The 17,885-nt window shown below is 40.6% G+C and overlaps 1 protein-coding gene across 3 annotated transcripts in view; it reads right to left on the bottom strand.

Annotated features, from left to right (window-relative positions):
* Window positions 1-8,485: 8,485 nt before the first annotated feature.
* Window positions 8,486-17,885, bottom strand: part of rhobtb4 (Rho related BTB domain containing 4) — a 34,409-nt gene continuing 25,009 nt past the window's right edge. For all 3 annotated transcript variants that reach the window (XM_026186228.2, XM_026186232.2, XM_026186229.2), the window contains 8 exons: window positions 17,298-17,483; window positions 16,093-16,912; window positions 15,693-15,912; window positions 14,605-14,723; window positions 10,164-10,314; window positions 9,787-9,875; window positions 9,531-9,636; window positions 8,486-9,010 (listed from right to left, as the gene is read on the bottom strand). In XM_026186228.2, the coding sequence (XP_026042013.1) occupies window positions 8,832-9,010; window positions 9,531-9,636; window positions 9,787-9,875; window positions 10,164-10,314; window positions 14,605-14,723; window positions 15,693-15,912; window positions 16,093-16,912; window positions 17,298-17,483 (1,870 nt within the window). In that variant the 3' untranslated portion in view covers window positions 8,486-8,831. The remainder of the gene's footprint in view (window positions 9,011-9,530; window positions 9,637-9,786; window positions 9,876-10,163; window positions 10,315-14,604; window positions 14,724-15,692; window positions 15,913-16,092; window positions 16,913-17,297; window positions 17,484-17,885) is intronic.

Genomic DNA, 17,885 nt, shown 5'->3' with positions numbered 1-17,885 from the left:
TTTCTTTTAATTTTGCAATGCAGCAATTTAATAAAACGTGTCTATGCATACATAAAAATATGGTATATATGAAGAAAAACAGAACTGATACAATTCTAACAAACTTGAAAGTCAATGTTTGATATGACCACTTTTATTTTTCACTTGAACTCTGAGCTCTCGTGTAGTTTCTTTGAGACGTGTTTGGGAATAGTTCTCCAGGCTGATGTTAATGAAGAATGGCTTCCTCAAAAATCCCCAAGAATGGCTTCTTGACACACGTCCTTCCAGCGAGACCATTTCACTGACCATACTTCAGTGAACAGCAGATGATTGAACTGAAGGGTTAGATGCAACTGTCTACTGCGGAAACTGTTCATCTGCTGTACATATATATATTTATTAGGGCTGCTACTTCTTCTGTTGTCCTCATTTACCAAGATAGCCCAAATTTCTGGATAATAGGTCTTTGTGAATCACCCTGTTAGTGCAAAAATGCGATTTTATTTCTCTGAAGCTGAGGTGTCTTTGTGTCAAGTTGCTACAAACAAAATGCCCAAAGATACAATTTCACAGTGGTTGTTTGCTAAGTTGTCTGCTATCCGTGGACACAGAACTGGTTCATCCCTTGAGTCAGGTGTCTTTTCTCACTTTGGATGAATCATAGATCATCAAAACAAACATTTTGGGACCAAAATCTAAAGAATCAACAGTGGCTTATGACTTTTGGACAGTACTGTATGTCAAGCCTAAACAAATGACAGGGCTTTGCAGGACTATATAGAGAACATACATTTGTGTTTAAAATTGATTTCCATGACTGCTTGCCGAAATAAAATAGCTCTTAAGTTCGTCGACAGTGTGAGAATGATATAGGTTTCATGAAATTTGCTTTGAGAGGCCCTGATTTGAAGATGTGTTTAGGAATTTGGGAGGGGGTGGGAGTTTTGTCTGAGAAGCAGACCTTGGGGAGAACTAGACAAACATCATATAAATGAAACATACTCTGAGGAGGGCAAAATAAGGAATGTGCCATCACTCAATCATTGTAAGTAAATTAAGTACATTTGGTAGTAAAGGTTTTCTGCATTAAAAAAAATAAAATCGTAATATAATGTAAGTGAGATAATAATGTAAGTGTGTCATTGAATATTTAAAAGCTTAAAAGCCCCAACACCCACATTTGATTCACAATAGAACATAAAAACATATCAAATGTTTCCACTGATGCATTTGACTTTTTCGTGAACCATATTAGCAGCAACATGTCTCAAAGAAGTTGACAAGGGGTCAACAAAAGACTGAAAAAGTGAAGTAACTTGTCTGCAAACTTTAGACACAGTTTGCATATGCATATGATCAGTTTATAAAAGTGGGTTTTAACCTTTGGTCCACTAGCAGTTGAGGTGAAGACCCAAGTCAATCAGTTTGTGCTCTTCTCCGCTGAACAACAAGGCATTGTGCTTTAAATACATCTCATCTTATCTGCTGCAAGAGAAGCCAAGGAAATGAGAGCCAGATGTGGTGATGTCAGCACACGTCTGTGACTCTAAAGTAGTGCTCAGTGATGCTGTGGTGCAAAAGCAGGGGCAAAGTTTGTGGGAAATATGAACACAGCCCACAACTGACACGGCATTAAAGGTCTGTAATCAGTGTTCAGATTGATGCTGGTGACCGTGGAGGTTGAGGTTGCTGCTACAAAAAGCTCATAAGTTCCTTCGTTTTATAAGAAGATGAAAGGAGAACTGATACACGTCATTGGCTGTTAAAATTTGTTGGTAGACAGCTTGACTGGTGAGTTTTAAAAGGCTGTGATTGTGACTTGCACGCACTCACGCAGGCACAGATCAGGAGTGCAAATGGATGTGGAAATTTCGCTCCCTGCAATCACCGCGTCGTCTTGTCACGAAAGTTAAAGATCATCAGCCAAATCGCTAAACGCGTTTCTGTGGCAGCCTCGAGTTTCTGTGGCTTACTGTGATCCCTAACCAGACGTTATTAAAAACCTCAGCTCGCATCATCTTGATCTTGATGATGCTTGTTCAGGGGTTCGCTTAATGACAACTGCTGATTCAGTCTTTCTTTCATAGAACACTTTAAAGACACAAAAAGACTTAAGATAATGATTGGATGTTGGACAGAATTTCAGGTATTTATTGGACTAAATTTAGCCGTGACATCATGAAGGTCTTGCTTCAGAAAGAGCTGGGATCAGCCGACACATGGAAGATTGTGCCAGAAACTCCAGACAGCAGCCACATCTTTTTTTCTTGATTATAAAGTTTACGGCTCATTCGAGACACAAAACTATTTTATTGCTTTTCGGTTGACTTCTTTTTAACACATACCTATTTCTTTTCGAGGTATTGTGTCTTCTTCTAATAAACCTGTGCATTTATTTCTTTCCACTAGGTGGCACATGTGCACCAAACTGACGTTCAAACAAAGCCAAAGATAATATAGAAAAGGTGAGAGAACGGCTTAAGGTTTGTTTTGTTTTGCTTTTTCAAATTTAATAATGCAAAATTCCTAGAATTTACTCTAGTGGTCATTTATCTATATCATAGCGCATTGGTTTTAAAATACAGGCAGGAAAGGTCTGAACACTTGGAAACAGAATACTGGAACTCTGCTTCCTCAAAATAAAGCTTTACAGTGGGAACATCACATCACAGAAAAGCGGAAAACCGTGTTACTCCAGCCCCAGCACTATTTATGTATTTAATAATACACTGGGCATCAGATTAGTTAATACTATGAGCACTATGACGTATTCCTCCTTGAAACAGATGATTGTAAAAATTTAAAAGAAATGGCCATCAGCTTGTTTTCAAATGATGTTTTTTTTATCACTCATTCTCATTTGAGGACAACTCTCACTGTTTAAATAAAGGCTTCAGTTATAGTGGTACCAGCCAGTTTATTTTTACTTTGTTGGTTCGGAGCTGAACCTCCATTTGCGGCATAGATTCAAAAAGTGTTGGAAACACGCAAACGGTTTGTGTGCAGCTTGTCGCGCTGTGTGTCTGCTAGCTGAAGGTCCAGCTGCTGTCCTGAATGTCATAGCAGAAACTGAAACTCACACCAGGCAACATTTTTATAAACTGCTATGAGCAGGTGCAAACTGTGGCAGCTCTTAGCTGAAAGGATTGACACTGGGTGTGGGCTTCTGCTGCCATAGCCCATCATATGTTTTGTGTTCAGAGATGCTCTCCTGTGTAACTTGGTTATAATTAGTGGTAATTTCAAAAATTACACTTTCCTTCCTATCAGTTCAAAGCAGCCTGTCCATTGTCCTCTGACTTCTGACATAAAGAGTTATGGGTGACAAATTAGTTTTTACCTAGAGAACTGCCACTGACTGGATATTTTCTCTTTCCGGGACAATTCTCTGAAGATATGGTTTTTGGGAAAATCCCAATACACTATCTTTCTGTCAGTCTTGTTATTACAGACTCTTAATAGAAAAGAAATCCTCTTTATGTTGGAAATCCACTGAGGAGCTTTATCATGAGAACAAACAAACTAAAAAAAGAAAGACCCACAATGACGTCCATTCCAGGAAACAGCAAAAGATTAATAGTTTTAATAAAATTCATGTCAAACATTAAAATACTGAAATGGCAAAAAAGAAAAAAAAACCTTTTCTCTACATTTCTTTTTGAATTTATTTTTTATACAAATCACAGTGGTTCAAAAATATTACAAAATTTTCATTTCAAAACATTTTTTGCAAAAGCAGCAAAACATTCTGATTGTTGTAAAAAAAAATTTGAAAGCCCTTAATAGTTTGTGAGTGTGGTGTGCTCTTTCTTTTGCCTTTTATTGTAATAAACACAATAACGTACGCAGTACATGTTATTAAGTCGTTTGAGTCGATGGAAACAAAAGTGCATAACAATACTATACAGTATATATGATCCACAAGTTACAGTATAGACCAGGGGGTTAATTCACACCATGTCTCTCTATATGAACACCTCTCTTTTCTTATACATGAATCTAATGAAGAGATACAGTGTGATGAGTAGTTAGAAGATGACAGGTTATGTCCAGCTGGGACGTGTATTAAATTTACAACACTTTATTGTACTTTGGAGAGTACCTACCTTCATTAAAGCATAATGCAGAATAATACAGATGTCACAGCTAACATCTGCCTTCAATCCAAGCAATCATTCACAGATGCAGTTCCCCAAATAAAAGGATACTGAAATAGTGGAAGCAATAGAGTGCACTACAGAATTTGTCTTAAAGACAAAGATTAAGTAGAGAAATGGAAAATTAAATGATATTTTGATTTGGATCAATAAAAACTGGTGTGTATATATATATGGACAGCATACTCATCAGACACATAATAGTCGGCTACATAATAAAATGTGCAGGCACCTGAAAAGGAAACGTTACTCTAAATTGCTGGTTTGCTGGGTTTCTTGGTTTATTTATGTCATCCGCTGTGTAGCTTTTGATGACGTCACTTAGAGAACTTGAAAAGCTCTGTATGTAATCACTGGAAGAATTGACTCCAATAGACTGTAACTACTTTTTGCATGAATAATAACATTAAAGAAACATAGGTCACTCCACATAAGCTCTAAGATGCTGCATATCAACCTACATTTATTTCTGCGTTCACATGTGTGTTACTTCTTGGCTTAACTGACTTTACTTTGTGCCCGGGAGGCTGTAAGTGCTGTGCCGTCAGCCTGAACAGAGCTAAAAGAGTGAAAATTCACTAAAGGCACAGGAGGAGAGAGACACCAGACACCAAAAACAACAACAACAACAACAACAACAAAACCCCAATCCCCCCCAAAAAGTGTTCTCTCCATCACCAGGTGTTACATTAAAATAGGGAGCTCAGGTCTCCAAGGAGGGAAGAACTGCTCCATCTCAAATAGCAGAGGAAAATGTGACAGTAAATACACTGTGATCAAGATAGATAGAGAGATCACGACAATACAAAGGAACTCTACCGCCAGTGTGACAACACATAACTTTTGCCTGTAGGAGTCAGTGTTGGGCAAATGTTGAGCTAAATAAAATGAACAAAGCTTACAGTTTTGGCTCTCCATCACTCCCTCTCTCAACTGCCTCTGGCCTGATGCTCCCTTTCTCGATGCCCTGTCACCCCAAATTAGCTTTCAAATATAATTACTGTTATCAATATTAGTGTTTTTTATGATTTCTATTTTATACATTTCCCACAACCCTGTCAACCTTCAGCGTTGTGATCCCCAAACAGAGTGACAACAACAAAAATTAAGAAACTGCTGTATATGTAACATATATCTAACTGCTGAAACATGCATCATGCCTTATACAATTCCTCTGTCATTACATGCAAACTAAATCCAAACATTACTCTTGGCTTTCAGCCGTTTAGCATCATATTCTTACACTGGATTATAAATCCTTGATTTCAACTGCTCTCTTTCTTTTTTTCAAGATTAAAGAAAAAAAAATGACAGAAACAAGCTTCATTAAGTTTAGTAACTACAGTAACAGCACACATGGAGAGCTGTAACACTGCACCACAGGAACAGATCCTCTGCATTATTTTATCACGCTAACCTGTGTAGTGTATCATTTAGAGCTGGATGCTACCTTCAGCTGTGCAGAGCTAATTTAGCCAAAAGGGCATGTGCATAAAGCCACATAGCGAGGAAAAGAGCTACTGTGGAGTTCAATGCGTACAAGACCTTAAAGAAGCTGAAGAAGTTGTGTCGTCCATCTCGTCACTGAGATGTGGAGGATTTGAAAGACTTGAGTGGAAAAGTCATGCTACAATCTTCAGGTTTACAAACAATCTTACGCAAGGATCAATCCATGCTAAGTGCAGAAAAAAAGAGGTATAGTATAGACACACGAAAAAGTGCATTCCAACTCAAATGTCATTGTAATGACAAGGGTAGGCCAGAAATTAACTTCACTCCAAAAGTGGTTGCACCCTCCCAGCGCACAGGCCAGCCAGCGCTAATTAATAAAAAGCTTTGCTTTCTCAAAAACAGTGGTTTGGAAGTTATAATGCAATTGGTGTTGTTGCTACCACTCAGTCATCTGGTCAGTGGAAAAAAACGTAACCATGACGTGAGTCCCGATTCAGAGAAAACACCTTACTCTAAGGCCAGCATATTCTACTATACTAAAAAAACGTTTAAAAGGCCATTTGTCTGCATGAAGTAAACAGAAGGCCAAAGGATTTTGCACAGGCAATCGTCTTAAAAATCCTTCAATAAGAATAATAGCTGAAGATGCATGAAGGATCACCACAGAAAATTTTACAGTTATGATCATGGCCATTGTCTACAGTGTCCTTCATGTCGCTGACTGCAGAACCAGTCTGCAGCTTTAAACTAAGAAGCTGCTAAAATCCCACTTTAGTTTCCAGTTTTGTCCATCTATAAGGCACCTGGACCAAGATAGGCTTAATGGGGACATACTAACCATTAACACCATTAAGACAAAAAGATTCTATGAGAAACTTAAAAGTAAGTTAATCAAAAACAGTCTTTCCTCTTCTTCAGGTCTCTTTTCTAAGTTCTCAAAGCCATGCATTGGGATATTTTTAACTATCTATGCATTTATTCAGGATATGTGTAATCCTGACTGAAATATGCTCACTTTCACTCTTTCTGGAGATGAAACAGCTCAGTTTGCACTTGAGTCTCATGAGGTCCTACTCAACTTCTACTTCAGGAGCTGACAATGACTTTGCACGGTAGAACAGACCAGATGTCTCACACAATCTATCTATCTAGTGCCTGGGTAAAGCTGAGGGGCGCAAACCCACAAATAGAACAACGTGCTAATAGAAATTCATCAACACATCTTTTTTCTTTTTTTCCCTCCAAAATCAGTACGAAAGCCTGACAAAATTAGCACCCTCAACAGGAAAATCAGATTTGCTCTCATACGCAGCAATATACTGACAAGTTTCTTGAAACAACGATCACGCCTCCGAATTCAATCTTGATTAACGAAGCAACGTAGATCACGTTGTTTTTGAATCAGAAAGCAGCAAAAAAAAAGGTTTGTAACTGCTGTGGGTTAAATCAGACAAACCACACAATCTAAATATCAATGACCTATTATGACCTCTTACAGACTGTTAGTAAAGGAAGAAGAAACAATAAGGGTTAAAATGCTCCTATGTCAAAATTTAAAACCCCTCCTTAAATTTCTCCATTCTCTTTGCAGGTATACACAAAAAAAATACACAGGTTCTTGAGTGTGTTCTTCCGAACACCGTCTTACTGTGTCTTCAGCACCATTTTCAAATTGAGCAACAGAAACGAAGGCAATGTTCAGAAGTGACGGTTTTTCTCCTGACACCACAGATTAGAAACACCACCCATCCAAAGGATTCAAATATTTTTCTGCCTTCTTCTTCTCCTACAATCACTTTCACTTCTCTCTTACATCCCTTCTTCCTGAAAAATAAAAATAAAAAAGAAAGAAAGGCAGGAAGGAGGCAGAAATAAATAGAAGAAGAAGAATCACAGCTTTGGTATTAATAAATCTGGTGATATATAGTTGTTGTTTTGTTATAAATGCACTAATAACACTGCAGGTGCTGAAGTTTTGTTTTTTTTAACACTGCAAGGATTGAAGTTATACTGGCAATCTCATCAAATGAAAGTATAGTGCAGAAGACACAGGCCTAAAATCCATTAGTGTGAAAGATAGTGTCAGGGCCCTGAGCAGTGCTGCCCCTAGTGGTGTAGGGGTATAAAGGCAGGCTGGCTGAGGTGCTTCAGTGTAACATAGTGGTCGTGGACGTTACAAGCGCAGTTGTTTAATACTGAATCCATCATTCCTCCATGGCGGAGGTATCAAGTAAGGCTGGCCCTCTTTGCCCCCTATTGCTGTGGTCATTCGAGGGTTTCGAGCTTTTTGTTTAGTTTTTGTTGTTTTTTTGTGGCTTGGTGTGCGCAGCAAAGGATTGGGAAGTGCACGGGTGGGTGATAAACACCAAGAACCACCACTTCGGGATCACCGAAGGCTATGATCAATCCTCTTGACAGGAGCATTTTAACGTACTAATTGTTTTAGAGTTCCCCCTTGCCAGCAAACCTCGGCTCTAGATTTACAATCACATCTCGTGTGGTTGTGACGGCAATCATCAGCTTCCTGGAAGTAGTATGCGCCATTTCACCTGATAAAAGTTTCCTAGAAGGCGCCAAACATAAAAAAACAAAACAAAAAAAAAACAATGTTGGAATAATAATTACATTGTCAGTGTCAATTCCTGGGAATACAGTGCTGGTTTTTTTAAGGGGGTGGAAAATGGGCATAGGTCTGTGTGTGCATGCTAACAGTCTGTATAGAAGTGAAGGCAGAGGTAAGCTCCCCCAAGAGAAGCCGCAGTGGTCAATGTGTAATAGTCATTAAGGTCAATGTGAAGGATGGAGACTGAGAGAAATAGAGAGCCCTTGCTCCCAGTCCAATCACTCACGCGGCTTAGACACTGTGAGTGCTGGTGGAGGGACCGAGCTCTTCTGGAGGGACAAAAGGGGCTGCACTGCAACCTCAGGCCATTATCAAACAGGGCGTTTGGGAAGCACTCAACTTGGAAGCATCACTCGATCACAATATACCGCACACATACAATCACACCTCCATGCACATACCCATGAGTTGAATCCACACGTGTCACACAGGATAGCAAAATGCATTTGTGTGGTCACCCACACTTATAAAGAGGCACATACATTCCCCCAAACATGCTGACATCCAGGCATATTAGCTCTGAGGGTCATTTATCCACTAATAGAGGGGTTCGGGGTAATTCTCCTCTATATGTGTGGAGGTGGATGGGGAGGTGCAACTTTCCAGGTTGGGGCGCTTTAAGAGACATGTGGAGAGGAGGATGGATGCCTCCAGAAACACCAGCCCCTTTTGGTGTGTTGCTTGCGCAAGATCTCTTCTTCACGTTCACGTTCCTTCTGGGAGCGCAGGTAGCGATCCTCTTCCTTCAGGAACCACACGGGTGGCCAGCGCTGCTTCTCAAAGTGCCTCTGGTTTTCTGCAGAGAGCAGAGCAAAAAAAAAAAAGGCATGAAAAGAAAAAGTCACTGCAGAAAAAAAGCAACATGAAAACTCTCTGTGTCATTTCAAGATGTGCGCTGATGGAATTAAAGAGTGGTCGAGATCACCTTTTCTGAATAAATGGACATTGTTTCATTTAATTGGTTTCATTTATTCAGTACGGAAATAACACAAAACTTTGGTTTGGAATTCAAATCCTTTTAAAAAGAAATTATTTTAATTGTGATATAACTGACTGAAAACGTTTTCTTCGTCAAAAAAAACAGTAGGTATGCAGCCTCAGTGCTTATCCAGAAAAAAAAATATTTCAGCCCTCCCACTCCAACCAAATGTTTGTGATGATCAAGTCACACTGTGTTGCAGTCCATTAGCAGTGTGTTTAACCCAGAAAATGTACATTCTTGTAGCACTGCAAAGCAAAATAAGGTCCCTACTTTTTTCACTGAGAGAAAAGCTACGTGTCTAAAAGGGATTTGAGGGAGGCAGTTTATTCTTTACCTGGAGATATGGCCTTCATATCTTTGGGAAACTTGCGGCAGATGCTGTTATAATTAGTACAGATGTGATGGAGACACCAAGCTGATAGCTGCTTTGCGTTGTGGAACTGCAAAAAGAGAAGCAGAGAAGAAATGAGGAGTTACAGAGCTGAAAAAAATAGCATCACTATAAAAATATGGATTCCCCCTTTAGCAAAAATGAAAGTAATTCAGCGTCATTAATGAATTATAAATAATTTGTTATTTAAAGGACAGACCTGTGCAAGTTCAAGGTAAGCCAACACCTGCCCATCAATGTCAATTCCTTTCACTGCCAGTCGGAGAAGCTCATCCACAGCGTGCTGCTCTGAAAATGCATAAAAATGGAAACAATCATGTCAGTATTTCCCATTTGCATGCAGCACTTGCACATGGATATCTTTTCTCCCAGTCCTAAATTCTTAGTCTTTAAATCTGCACTAGATGCAAACAGAAGGCTATACGTAAAAATGTTACAGAGTCACTGATAAAAGGAGCAAAGTGCAAGTGATAAAACACTATCAAACGCATGTTCTGTCACATGAAGTGAGAACATGATATTTAAATGAGAGGACGTTCCTTCCTGTGCTCTCAATATGACAGAAAGGATCCCTACCGGTGAGGGCGACGAGACGTGGCAAACAGAGACGGTTGGCCAGAACGATTAGTTCCATGGGCTCCAGACCAGGACAAGGCGTCAGGAGGCCACAGTACAGGAACTCCAGCACCCCTCGCATACAGGCTGTACTGGTGTTAGGGATGGAGACCTGGAAATTTATCATATAAAGGGTAAACAGATCAAAAACAAGGCATGAGATATAAAAAATGCATTGCAGACATTCATTTTCATTAGATATATCCCAGCGGTCCCCAACCCCAGTACCGGTCCGTGAGTCGTTTGGTACCGGGCCGCGAGAGCTGAGGCTCAGGTGTGAAATGTATAGTTTTTAGGGTTTTTATCGGTTTTCAGCGTTATTTTGTTATCGTTTTTATCGTTAACTCGGTTTTCCTGGGTCTTTTCACGTGTGTTATGAATAAATCTTCTTTTTTTCGGTACCGGTACTAGTTTTATTTTGTTGTATTTATCCGCGACACCTTAAAGGCCGGTCCGTGAAAATATTGTCGGGCATAAACCGGTCTGTGGCGCAAAAAAGGTTGGGGATATATCCTCACATGAGTGGTCCTTATGTCAAAAAACACTGCATATTTGTATGTGTCTTCTGAACTTACAATTTTTGTGTTACGACAAAAAAACATGTTGGCAAATTCTGACATGTGGATTGTAATGTTTAGTAAAGGGTAAGGTTTCAGTAATACCAATGAAAGCAGCGCTGTAGGTATCTGGAGGTAAAGGGCAGAGGACATACTGTTCGCATTCCCTTTGATCTTGGCTCAGATGAGGGCTCTATCTGGCTCGTGATGTAAGCAATAGGGCTAAATCCAGATAAACCCCACATACATACAACCGTGCAATGTGGTGCACAGGGAAAACACAAACCTAGCCTCAATGTGCAGACTAAGACACTGACACAGATGAGACAGACTGTGGCAGCGTTCGTCAAAGAGATATACTATGTAGTTCATCTCATTTAGCCACACTCTGTTCTAATGATAAAATAATCTATGACATTTTATCTACTAACTGTTATCAACAAGTTAAGCTAATAATGAGAAAAAAATAGCACTCCAGATTCTCACACTTAAAAAGCAGCCTAAAAAACAAGATACTTTAGGCTAATGTTTATAGTTGGGATATGGAGTCTTTTTCTTAAGCTAATTCTTAAGTAAAATGTTCAGCCATATTGACACTGACGCTGCCATAACATCACTTAGACCGGACCATGCTCCTCCTCCACCACTTTTCGGTGGTAAACAAACACATAAAAGCAAAACATCTTAATTACTGCAAGGCTATAACCAGATCCACAAACTAGATGACCGTCTAAGCCTGGGAAGGACAGGAGGAAGGATTATGAGAGTGATAACCTGACCTCTTCAGGAGCACTCTGCCTCAGTGTACCCACTGAGGCACTCACCACCCTTCACTCCTATAGCCAATTAGGAGAATGTCAGCTTAGTGTGACCTGTCGTTATGATAAAAAAAGACACAACGTAGAGCTATGGGTGGCCTCCCAGCTGGATCAGGAAGAATTAATAGATGGACAAAGTCACAGGTTCCGAAAATGTATGAGTACGATCTGTCGGCTCTACTCTTGCCATCATAACTGTTCATTTGTAAGTTTAGTGAAATTTGCAATTACTTGCAAAGCTGCAATGACTAAAAATAAAAGTGCAAATGACACATTCAGGCATGATTTCAACCCTACTCTTCTTGTTATATACAAAAAGGTAGTCAGGAAAAAACAGCGTGCAGCATCACCATAAATGTGACAGAAAAGGGTTAAAAGGGAGAAATTTTTTTCTCACAGTTAAAAAAAAAGGAGTATGACAGAGCTGCAGAGGCTCTCACACTTGATAGACTAGTCTTTTCTCAACATGTAATACTCCACCAGGATACACACTCCCAGGGTGAACACAAAACCACAGACACACACCTAGTAAGTAATCCATGGGTGTACCATGACACAATCAGCGGTCTATCCACAGACACAGCAAACCACAAGAGGTGTCTTTTGACTTGTGCCTTTTGAACAGTACACAATAGAGAAAATTACACCCAGATCACCTTTGAATTCACAAAGAAAAGAAAATCCTTAATGTATGAAATCATTGTACCAATGTTATACTAAAACCAATGCCACAAAAAGTGATGGGGATTTTAAGCACATTTTTTTGTGAGACTCAACTTAATGCTGCTCTGCACAAGTCAAGAATAGCTGTGCAATCGCAGTGCAGCATGAACACCGAAATGTGTGAGCACAAAAATACAGAGAGGGAAGTGTGCCATGGGCATAAAAATAGAGAAACACATCTCTAATCACATGATGCTCTCCCACTTAGAGTTAGGGATTATTAATTTATATATATTTCACAAATATATAAAATACTTACTTCAAACTAATGTGATGGTAACATGATAAGGCTGTTTATTAGCAATGTATTGCCTGTATAAAATGTATCTAGTAGATGCTAATAAATGTGCATTGTGCATTACCTAAGTTTGAAATATAAGTTGTTTTTGGATAACGATAATGTATTATCACCAGATTAATCAGATTCTTTCTTGTCATATTCAGATTTTTAAATTCATTTTTATAAAAATATCACATCATGTTAATATGTATGTCAAATGTGCTCAATGTTCAGGACGATGTGACTAAAGCTAGATCATCTGCTGTTTTAGGGTTGAGCAGTTGTATTGTGTCATGCTCTTAAAGTTCTGCTTCTATTTAAAGACCAGTGTTTGGGGTTTTTAATAGTGTGGTTTAGCATTCACTTCATATGCGCAGCTCACAGGAAGTAAGACACATTAGAGCATGGTAACTTATGGTCTTGTAGCAAATTTGAAAGAAGCAACTTTAAAAGTCAGCAAGCAAAGCAAGAAGTGCACCATCCTGGTGAGATAAACAACAGCTTACAAATTAGGAGTAAAAAAACAACAACATGTATTTAAGATAAAGCAAATCAGCAAGCAAATAAAATAAAATAAAATAAAACAAAACAAAACAGCTGTTCATAAACAAAATTGCTGACAGCATCATTGTCCGGTCAGGCTTTGAATCTTTGTGTCCAGACCACCTGTCCTCTACGTGCTGCCAGCCTCATGCCATTAACATGAACTGTTTAGTGTAACCATAGACACCAGCAGCCCACCACCAGCAGCAAACACTGCGTCCCCTCACTGATCCCGATGTCCTGTTTTCACTAGTGAAAACAATAGCTGCAATGGTTGTTTTTGCACACAGACTCATGTGGTGTGTTCCAGAAAGAAATCCCATCCATCTGCATGTGCAAACAACAAAAAAAGCAATGCTTTTCTTGACCACAGCTTTATCTTTACCAATTGCTTCAGTTCCAGAAAACTTCCAGAACTTCCAGGGGATTGGGTAACCTAAACCTGCTGACCTTGAGAGTAACCATACCCAGTGGGATCTGGTTCAGCAACACTGTCCGAGGAGTATCAACTCAGTGACAGCCTTTAACTTCCTCTCTGGTTATGTCAGACACATCCTGCACCCAGTAACCTCCTGAAGCTAAACCTCGGGTGATTGCAGCATAAGAAGTCTGACTAAATTTTACTACCCAGAAAAATTTTATGAGAATTTCCCTGGGGCTCACATAACCAGAGAGGAAGTTAAAGGCTGTCACTGAGTTGATAGAAGATGAGAAGAGTTAGTGCAAAATGTGAGCCTTCAACCTATTGACACAACACGATACGCTGTGGTTCGCGTCAAACCACAAAAAACAGGAAGTCAGACTCAAAAAGTTCACGTCTGTGTCTTTGTATGACTGCATATTTGTTTTTATGTATACAGGCTATAGACATAAATAGCCAGCTCTAATATAATCAGTGCAAATCATTACATTTTATGGCAAATAATAATGCTTGTATATGAGTTGGGATAAGCCAAGCAGTACTCATGTGCAGGAAATTTGTGTATACGGTGGTGCGGACGTGTGAATTATTATGTAGGTCAATTCTCATGAGCCGTAAAGAGTTTCAACCACATCTACAAGTAAGTAAAAGGTTTGTAGGGCAATCTGATAGCATGGCTAAGATAGCATAATAAAGCTGGTTTTCAAAAGTTTCTAAAAAATAAAAGAAAAAGAAATATCTAAATATCTTATCCATTTAAAGGTTGTTGGATCATATCTGCTACAAATGGGCTTTGGTACACACATAAATACCCTGTTATTATAAACATAAATTATTTAATATTAGTTAGGCTATTAGCCATAAACTGGCATTTACAACATTTCTAATCAATTTCATCTAAAAGGTTTTGGAACATTTCAAAGTGGCCTTAAAAACGTTTCTTGCTAGTTGTGAGTTACTACTGGGAATTTAGCAGGATTTAGGACACGGACACTCGATCCCTTCTCAAAACTTAAAGGTAACTCCATCCTCGACTTTTTCCCACTTTGTCTGAGCTCACCTCCTCAATGTAACTTTCCATGAAAGAGCCACGGAACATGGCCGCCATCCAGTCGCAGCTGGAGATAAGCAGGGGCTTGTGGCCTGGGAGACAACCATCATCCAGTCGGAACACCACATCTAAAACCGGGGCGGAAAAGAGCGTTCATCTCGTGGTATGCCACAGAAGCCCAAGCTACAGAGGGGGAAAGACGGACAAGGCAGACGCCCAGACACACACAAAGACACACGGAGACAGACAGGAGGCCAGACAGACACACACAAAGACACAGGTAGACAGACAGAGAGATAAATTGACGGGGGGACAGAACAGCTTTTGACATAGAGTAAGGGAAGGAGAGTAGATGCAAGGATCACAGAGAAAAATCCTGTGCAAACAAGAGCTTTGATAGAGGAAATGTTTAAGTGACATGAAAATACACTAGCTTCTCCACTGCGGTTCTTAACGTGCCACATGTTAAACTACACCTGTTTTTAATTGAACATTTAATAAGTCATGGGAACATTTCTGCAATTTTTAGATTATTGAAAACTTAGATCCACTAATGTTAATAACGAACACGACACAAACAGTATAGAAAGTAATGAAATTGAGCAAGGGTTTTTTTTTTTTTTGTCAGAAATGTCAGATGTTCACCATTAGCTGGAAACACTGTGGCAACATGCATACACAACAGCTCAGGAGGGAGGGACGACAACACAACACAAATACAGGATACACATAACACCCAACACAAAACAATGTGAAGCAACGGTCAGTCATCAAAATGTTTTGACTGTGATTTTGAAAAACATATGAATGCATTTTGCATAGCAAGTACTACATGGAAAGAGAATGACCAAATGTAACACAGGGTGTACATTTTCAGAGAGTGAAAGAGAGTGCTGTTTCCTGTCTTCGTCACATGGTCTCCTCAACAACCTCTCGTAACCCTCATTCACTTCTCTTCCCCACACAGACACACGTATACCCAAACACAGACAGACACAAAAACACATACTGATGCATATATGGAAAGCATATACAGTACAAAAAGACCAGTGTTATTGAAAGCATCAAGCCAGTGAGCGGATGGCATTGTGGTTTACCAGCAAATGTCCCCTTATTGAGACACTCCTTGATGCGGTTGGCTCTGCGGACGTGGAAGGCCTTGGTGATCTCCTGGTTCATGAAGCTTTCTCTGTTCAAAACATTGGCCACCATCATTCGCAGGTCAAACACCTCAAGTAGCTCCGCGATGGTGGCGACCTGCATCAGGTCTCCTCGACCCTCATCCAAACTGCCGGTGTATAGGTACTGAAGCACAGCCTAGAACAAAAACCAATCAGAGAGGTCAAATATACAGAGCTTTGGGAAGATGAAATCTTTGTTTGTTTCTTTGCTTCTTTTGATTATCTAAGGCTTTAGACTAAAATAATGGTGCAGAATATCTCACATATTCCGATCAATAAAATTATTTTCTCAGTAACAGTGTTTTAACTTTATCACCTTGAATGGCTCCTCCTGTATAAGTGCATCCATGGCTACCACAGTCATGAGTCGTGGGTGTCCAGTCACGGGATCATCTATGTGCTCCAAACAAACACTCAAGAACCCCCTTCCCCATCCTGAAAGTGCTCGCCCAGTCCCTAGTGCTCCCATGGAGTACTGGGCTCGAGAAGGAAGTGCATTATCACTCTGGGAAGTCCTCAAAGAGCCCTGCTGGCGCAGCTGGGGTTGATTCAGGCCTCTCACTCCTCCGTCAACCCCATCTTTATCAATATCTAGGCTCTTAGTACGTCCAGCTTGCTCCTTGGCTCCTCTCCGGCTCTGCTCGTCTTCCTCCCCGCTCTCCGATTTTTCCTTGCTCTCCTGTTCCTCCCCCCATGGCCCGGTACACGATCCACCGAGATCAAGGGTGAAGAGGTCATAGAACTTGGAGCAGGATGTAGCCAGATAGACTTTGTGTGCAAAAACTCGAGTAGTGCCACCTTGCAGAAGGAAAAGAACATCAGCACACAGTGGCTGACAGAAAAGGGAGTCGGGGCCCTCGCCGTCTGTTAGAGGCGGGTCTGGGATGCCCACTATGGGGCGTGGTGGCCGAGGAGGCAGGAATGGCGCCTGGAGGAGGGGCCTCTGGACCTTCTTCAGGTGCGACTTCCAGAACTGCAGATGTCGACGAGAGATAAGGGCAGCACGGATTGCATTGTCAAAAACATCTTTGACACCGAACTGGGCAACGATGCTGGTCTCATAGTAGGGAATACCAAGTTCTTTTGCCACCTCGTGGCCTCTCTCTGGAGGAAGGATATCTGTAGGTTTGATGGGTCTGTGAGTGAGAAAGACATAACAATCATAATGATGACAGCAGTCAGATAAAGAACCGCAAGCAATATAATTAGGTGCACAAAACAATGCTATAAGAAAGCGGTATTCATCTCAGTGCTAGTTTTAAGAACAGCTAACATGATGTCACTGATGACATCAGTGCAAGCCAATCTTTTTCAAAAGAGCAGAAAATTGACCGTTTTAACCGTTTTAACTTTTCTTCACAACACAAAGCAAAAACGCATTAAAATTGCCTCATTTATGGTGATTTAGTTCCTGCTGCTGATTAACCAGGCATGCACATCACATGCACATCTCACTGAAGCCACAGGGTCAAGGTTCCCTCTAAACCCGTCTGTTAATGCCTAATGTAAAATGCAACTCACTTGGCTAGCGGTCGGCGCGCCCGGTTAACAGCATCCAGGTCGGCGTAGCGCAGATCCAGCTGGCAACCAACCAGGATGATGGGCGTCCGGGGACAGAAGTGCTTGATCTCCGGGAACCACATGGTGCGGACGTGGCGCAGGGAATTGGGATTAGCCAGAGAGAAGCAAAGCACCACTACATCAGACCTAAAAGGGTGGCGAGAGCAGGGGTGAAAAGAATATCAGTGATCTCTCAAAAGGCAAAAAGAGAGGAGGGCTGATTTGTTATGTCATGAGCAGAAGATGCCAGTCATCAGAAGACATGTGGTCTTTGATGGCATCAAGGAGACAGAGATAAAAAAAGGAAATGAAAAGGATCGGTGCTGATTCAACGGACGTCTTGTCAAGTTTATGCTTAAAACATACATGTGTGGATGAAGCTTTTTTGAGCTGCTGCAAGGCACTGCAGGAGCATGGACGGTGCCAGTGAGAAAGCTGGGGTCAGAAGACGTGTGTGCGCGAGTGGGTCTGTGTGTCTGTGATTCTGGGCCTCTGATTTGTCTGGCCTGCCCCTCTCTCTCTCTCCCTCTCTCCCGCTCTCTCTTACGT

Source organism: Astatotilapia calliptera, chromosome 12 (genome assembly GCF_964374335.1).
Source record: "Astatotilapia calliptera chromosome 12, fAstCal68.1, whole genome shotgun sequence".
Taxonomy (NCBI): Eukaryota; Metazoa; Chordata; class Actinopteri; order Cichliformes; family Cichlidae; genus Astatotilapia; species Astatotilapia calliptera.
The sequence above is the reverse complement of the archived record's forward strand: the minus strand, read 5'-3'. Positions and strand labels throughout refer to the sequence as shown.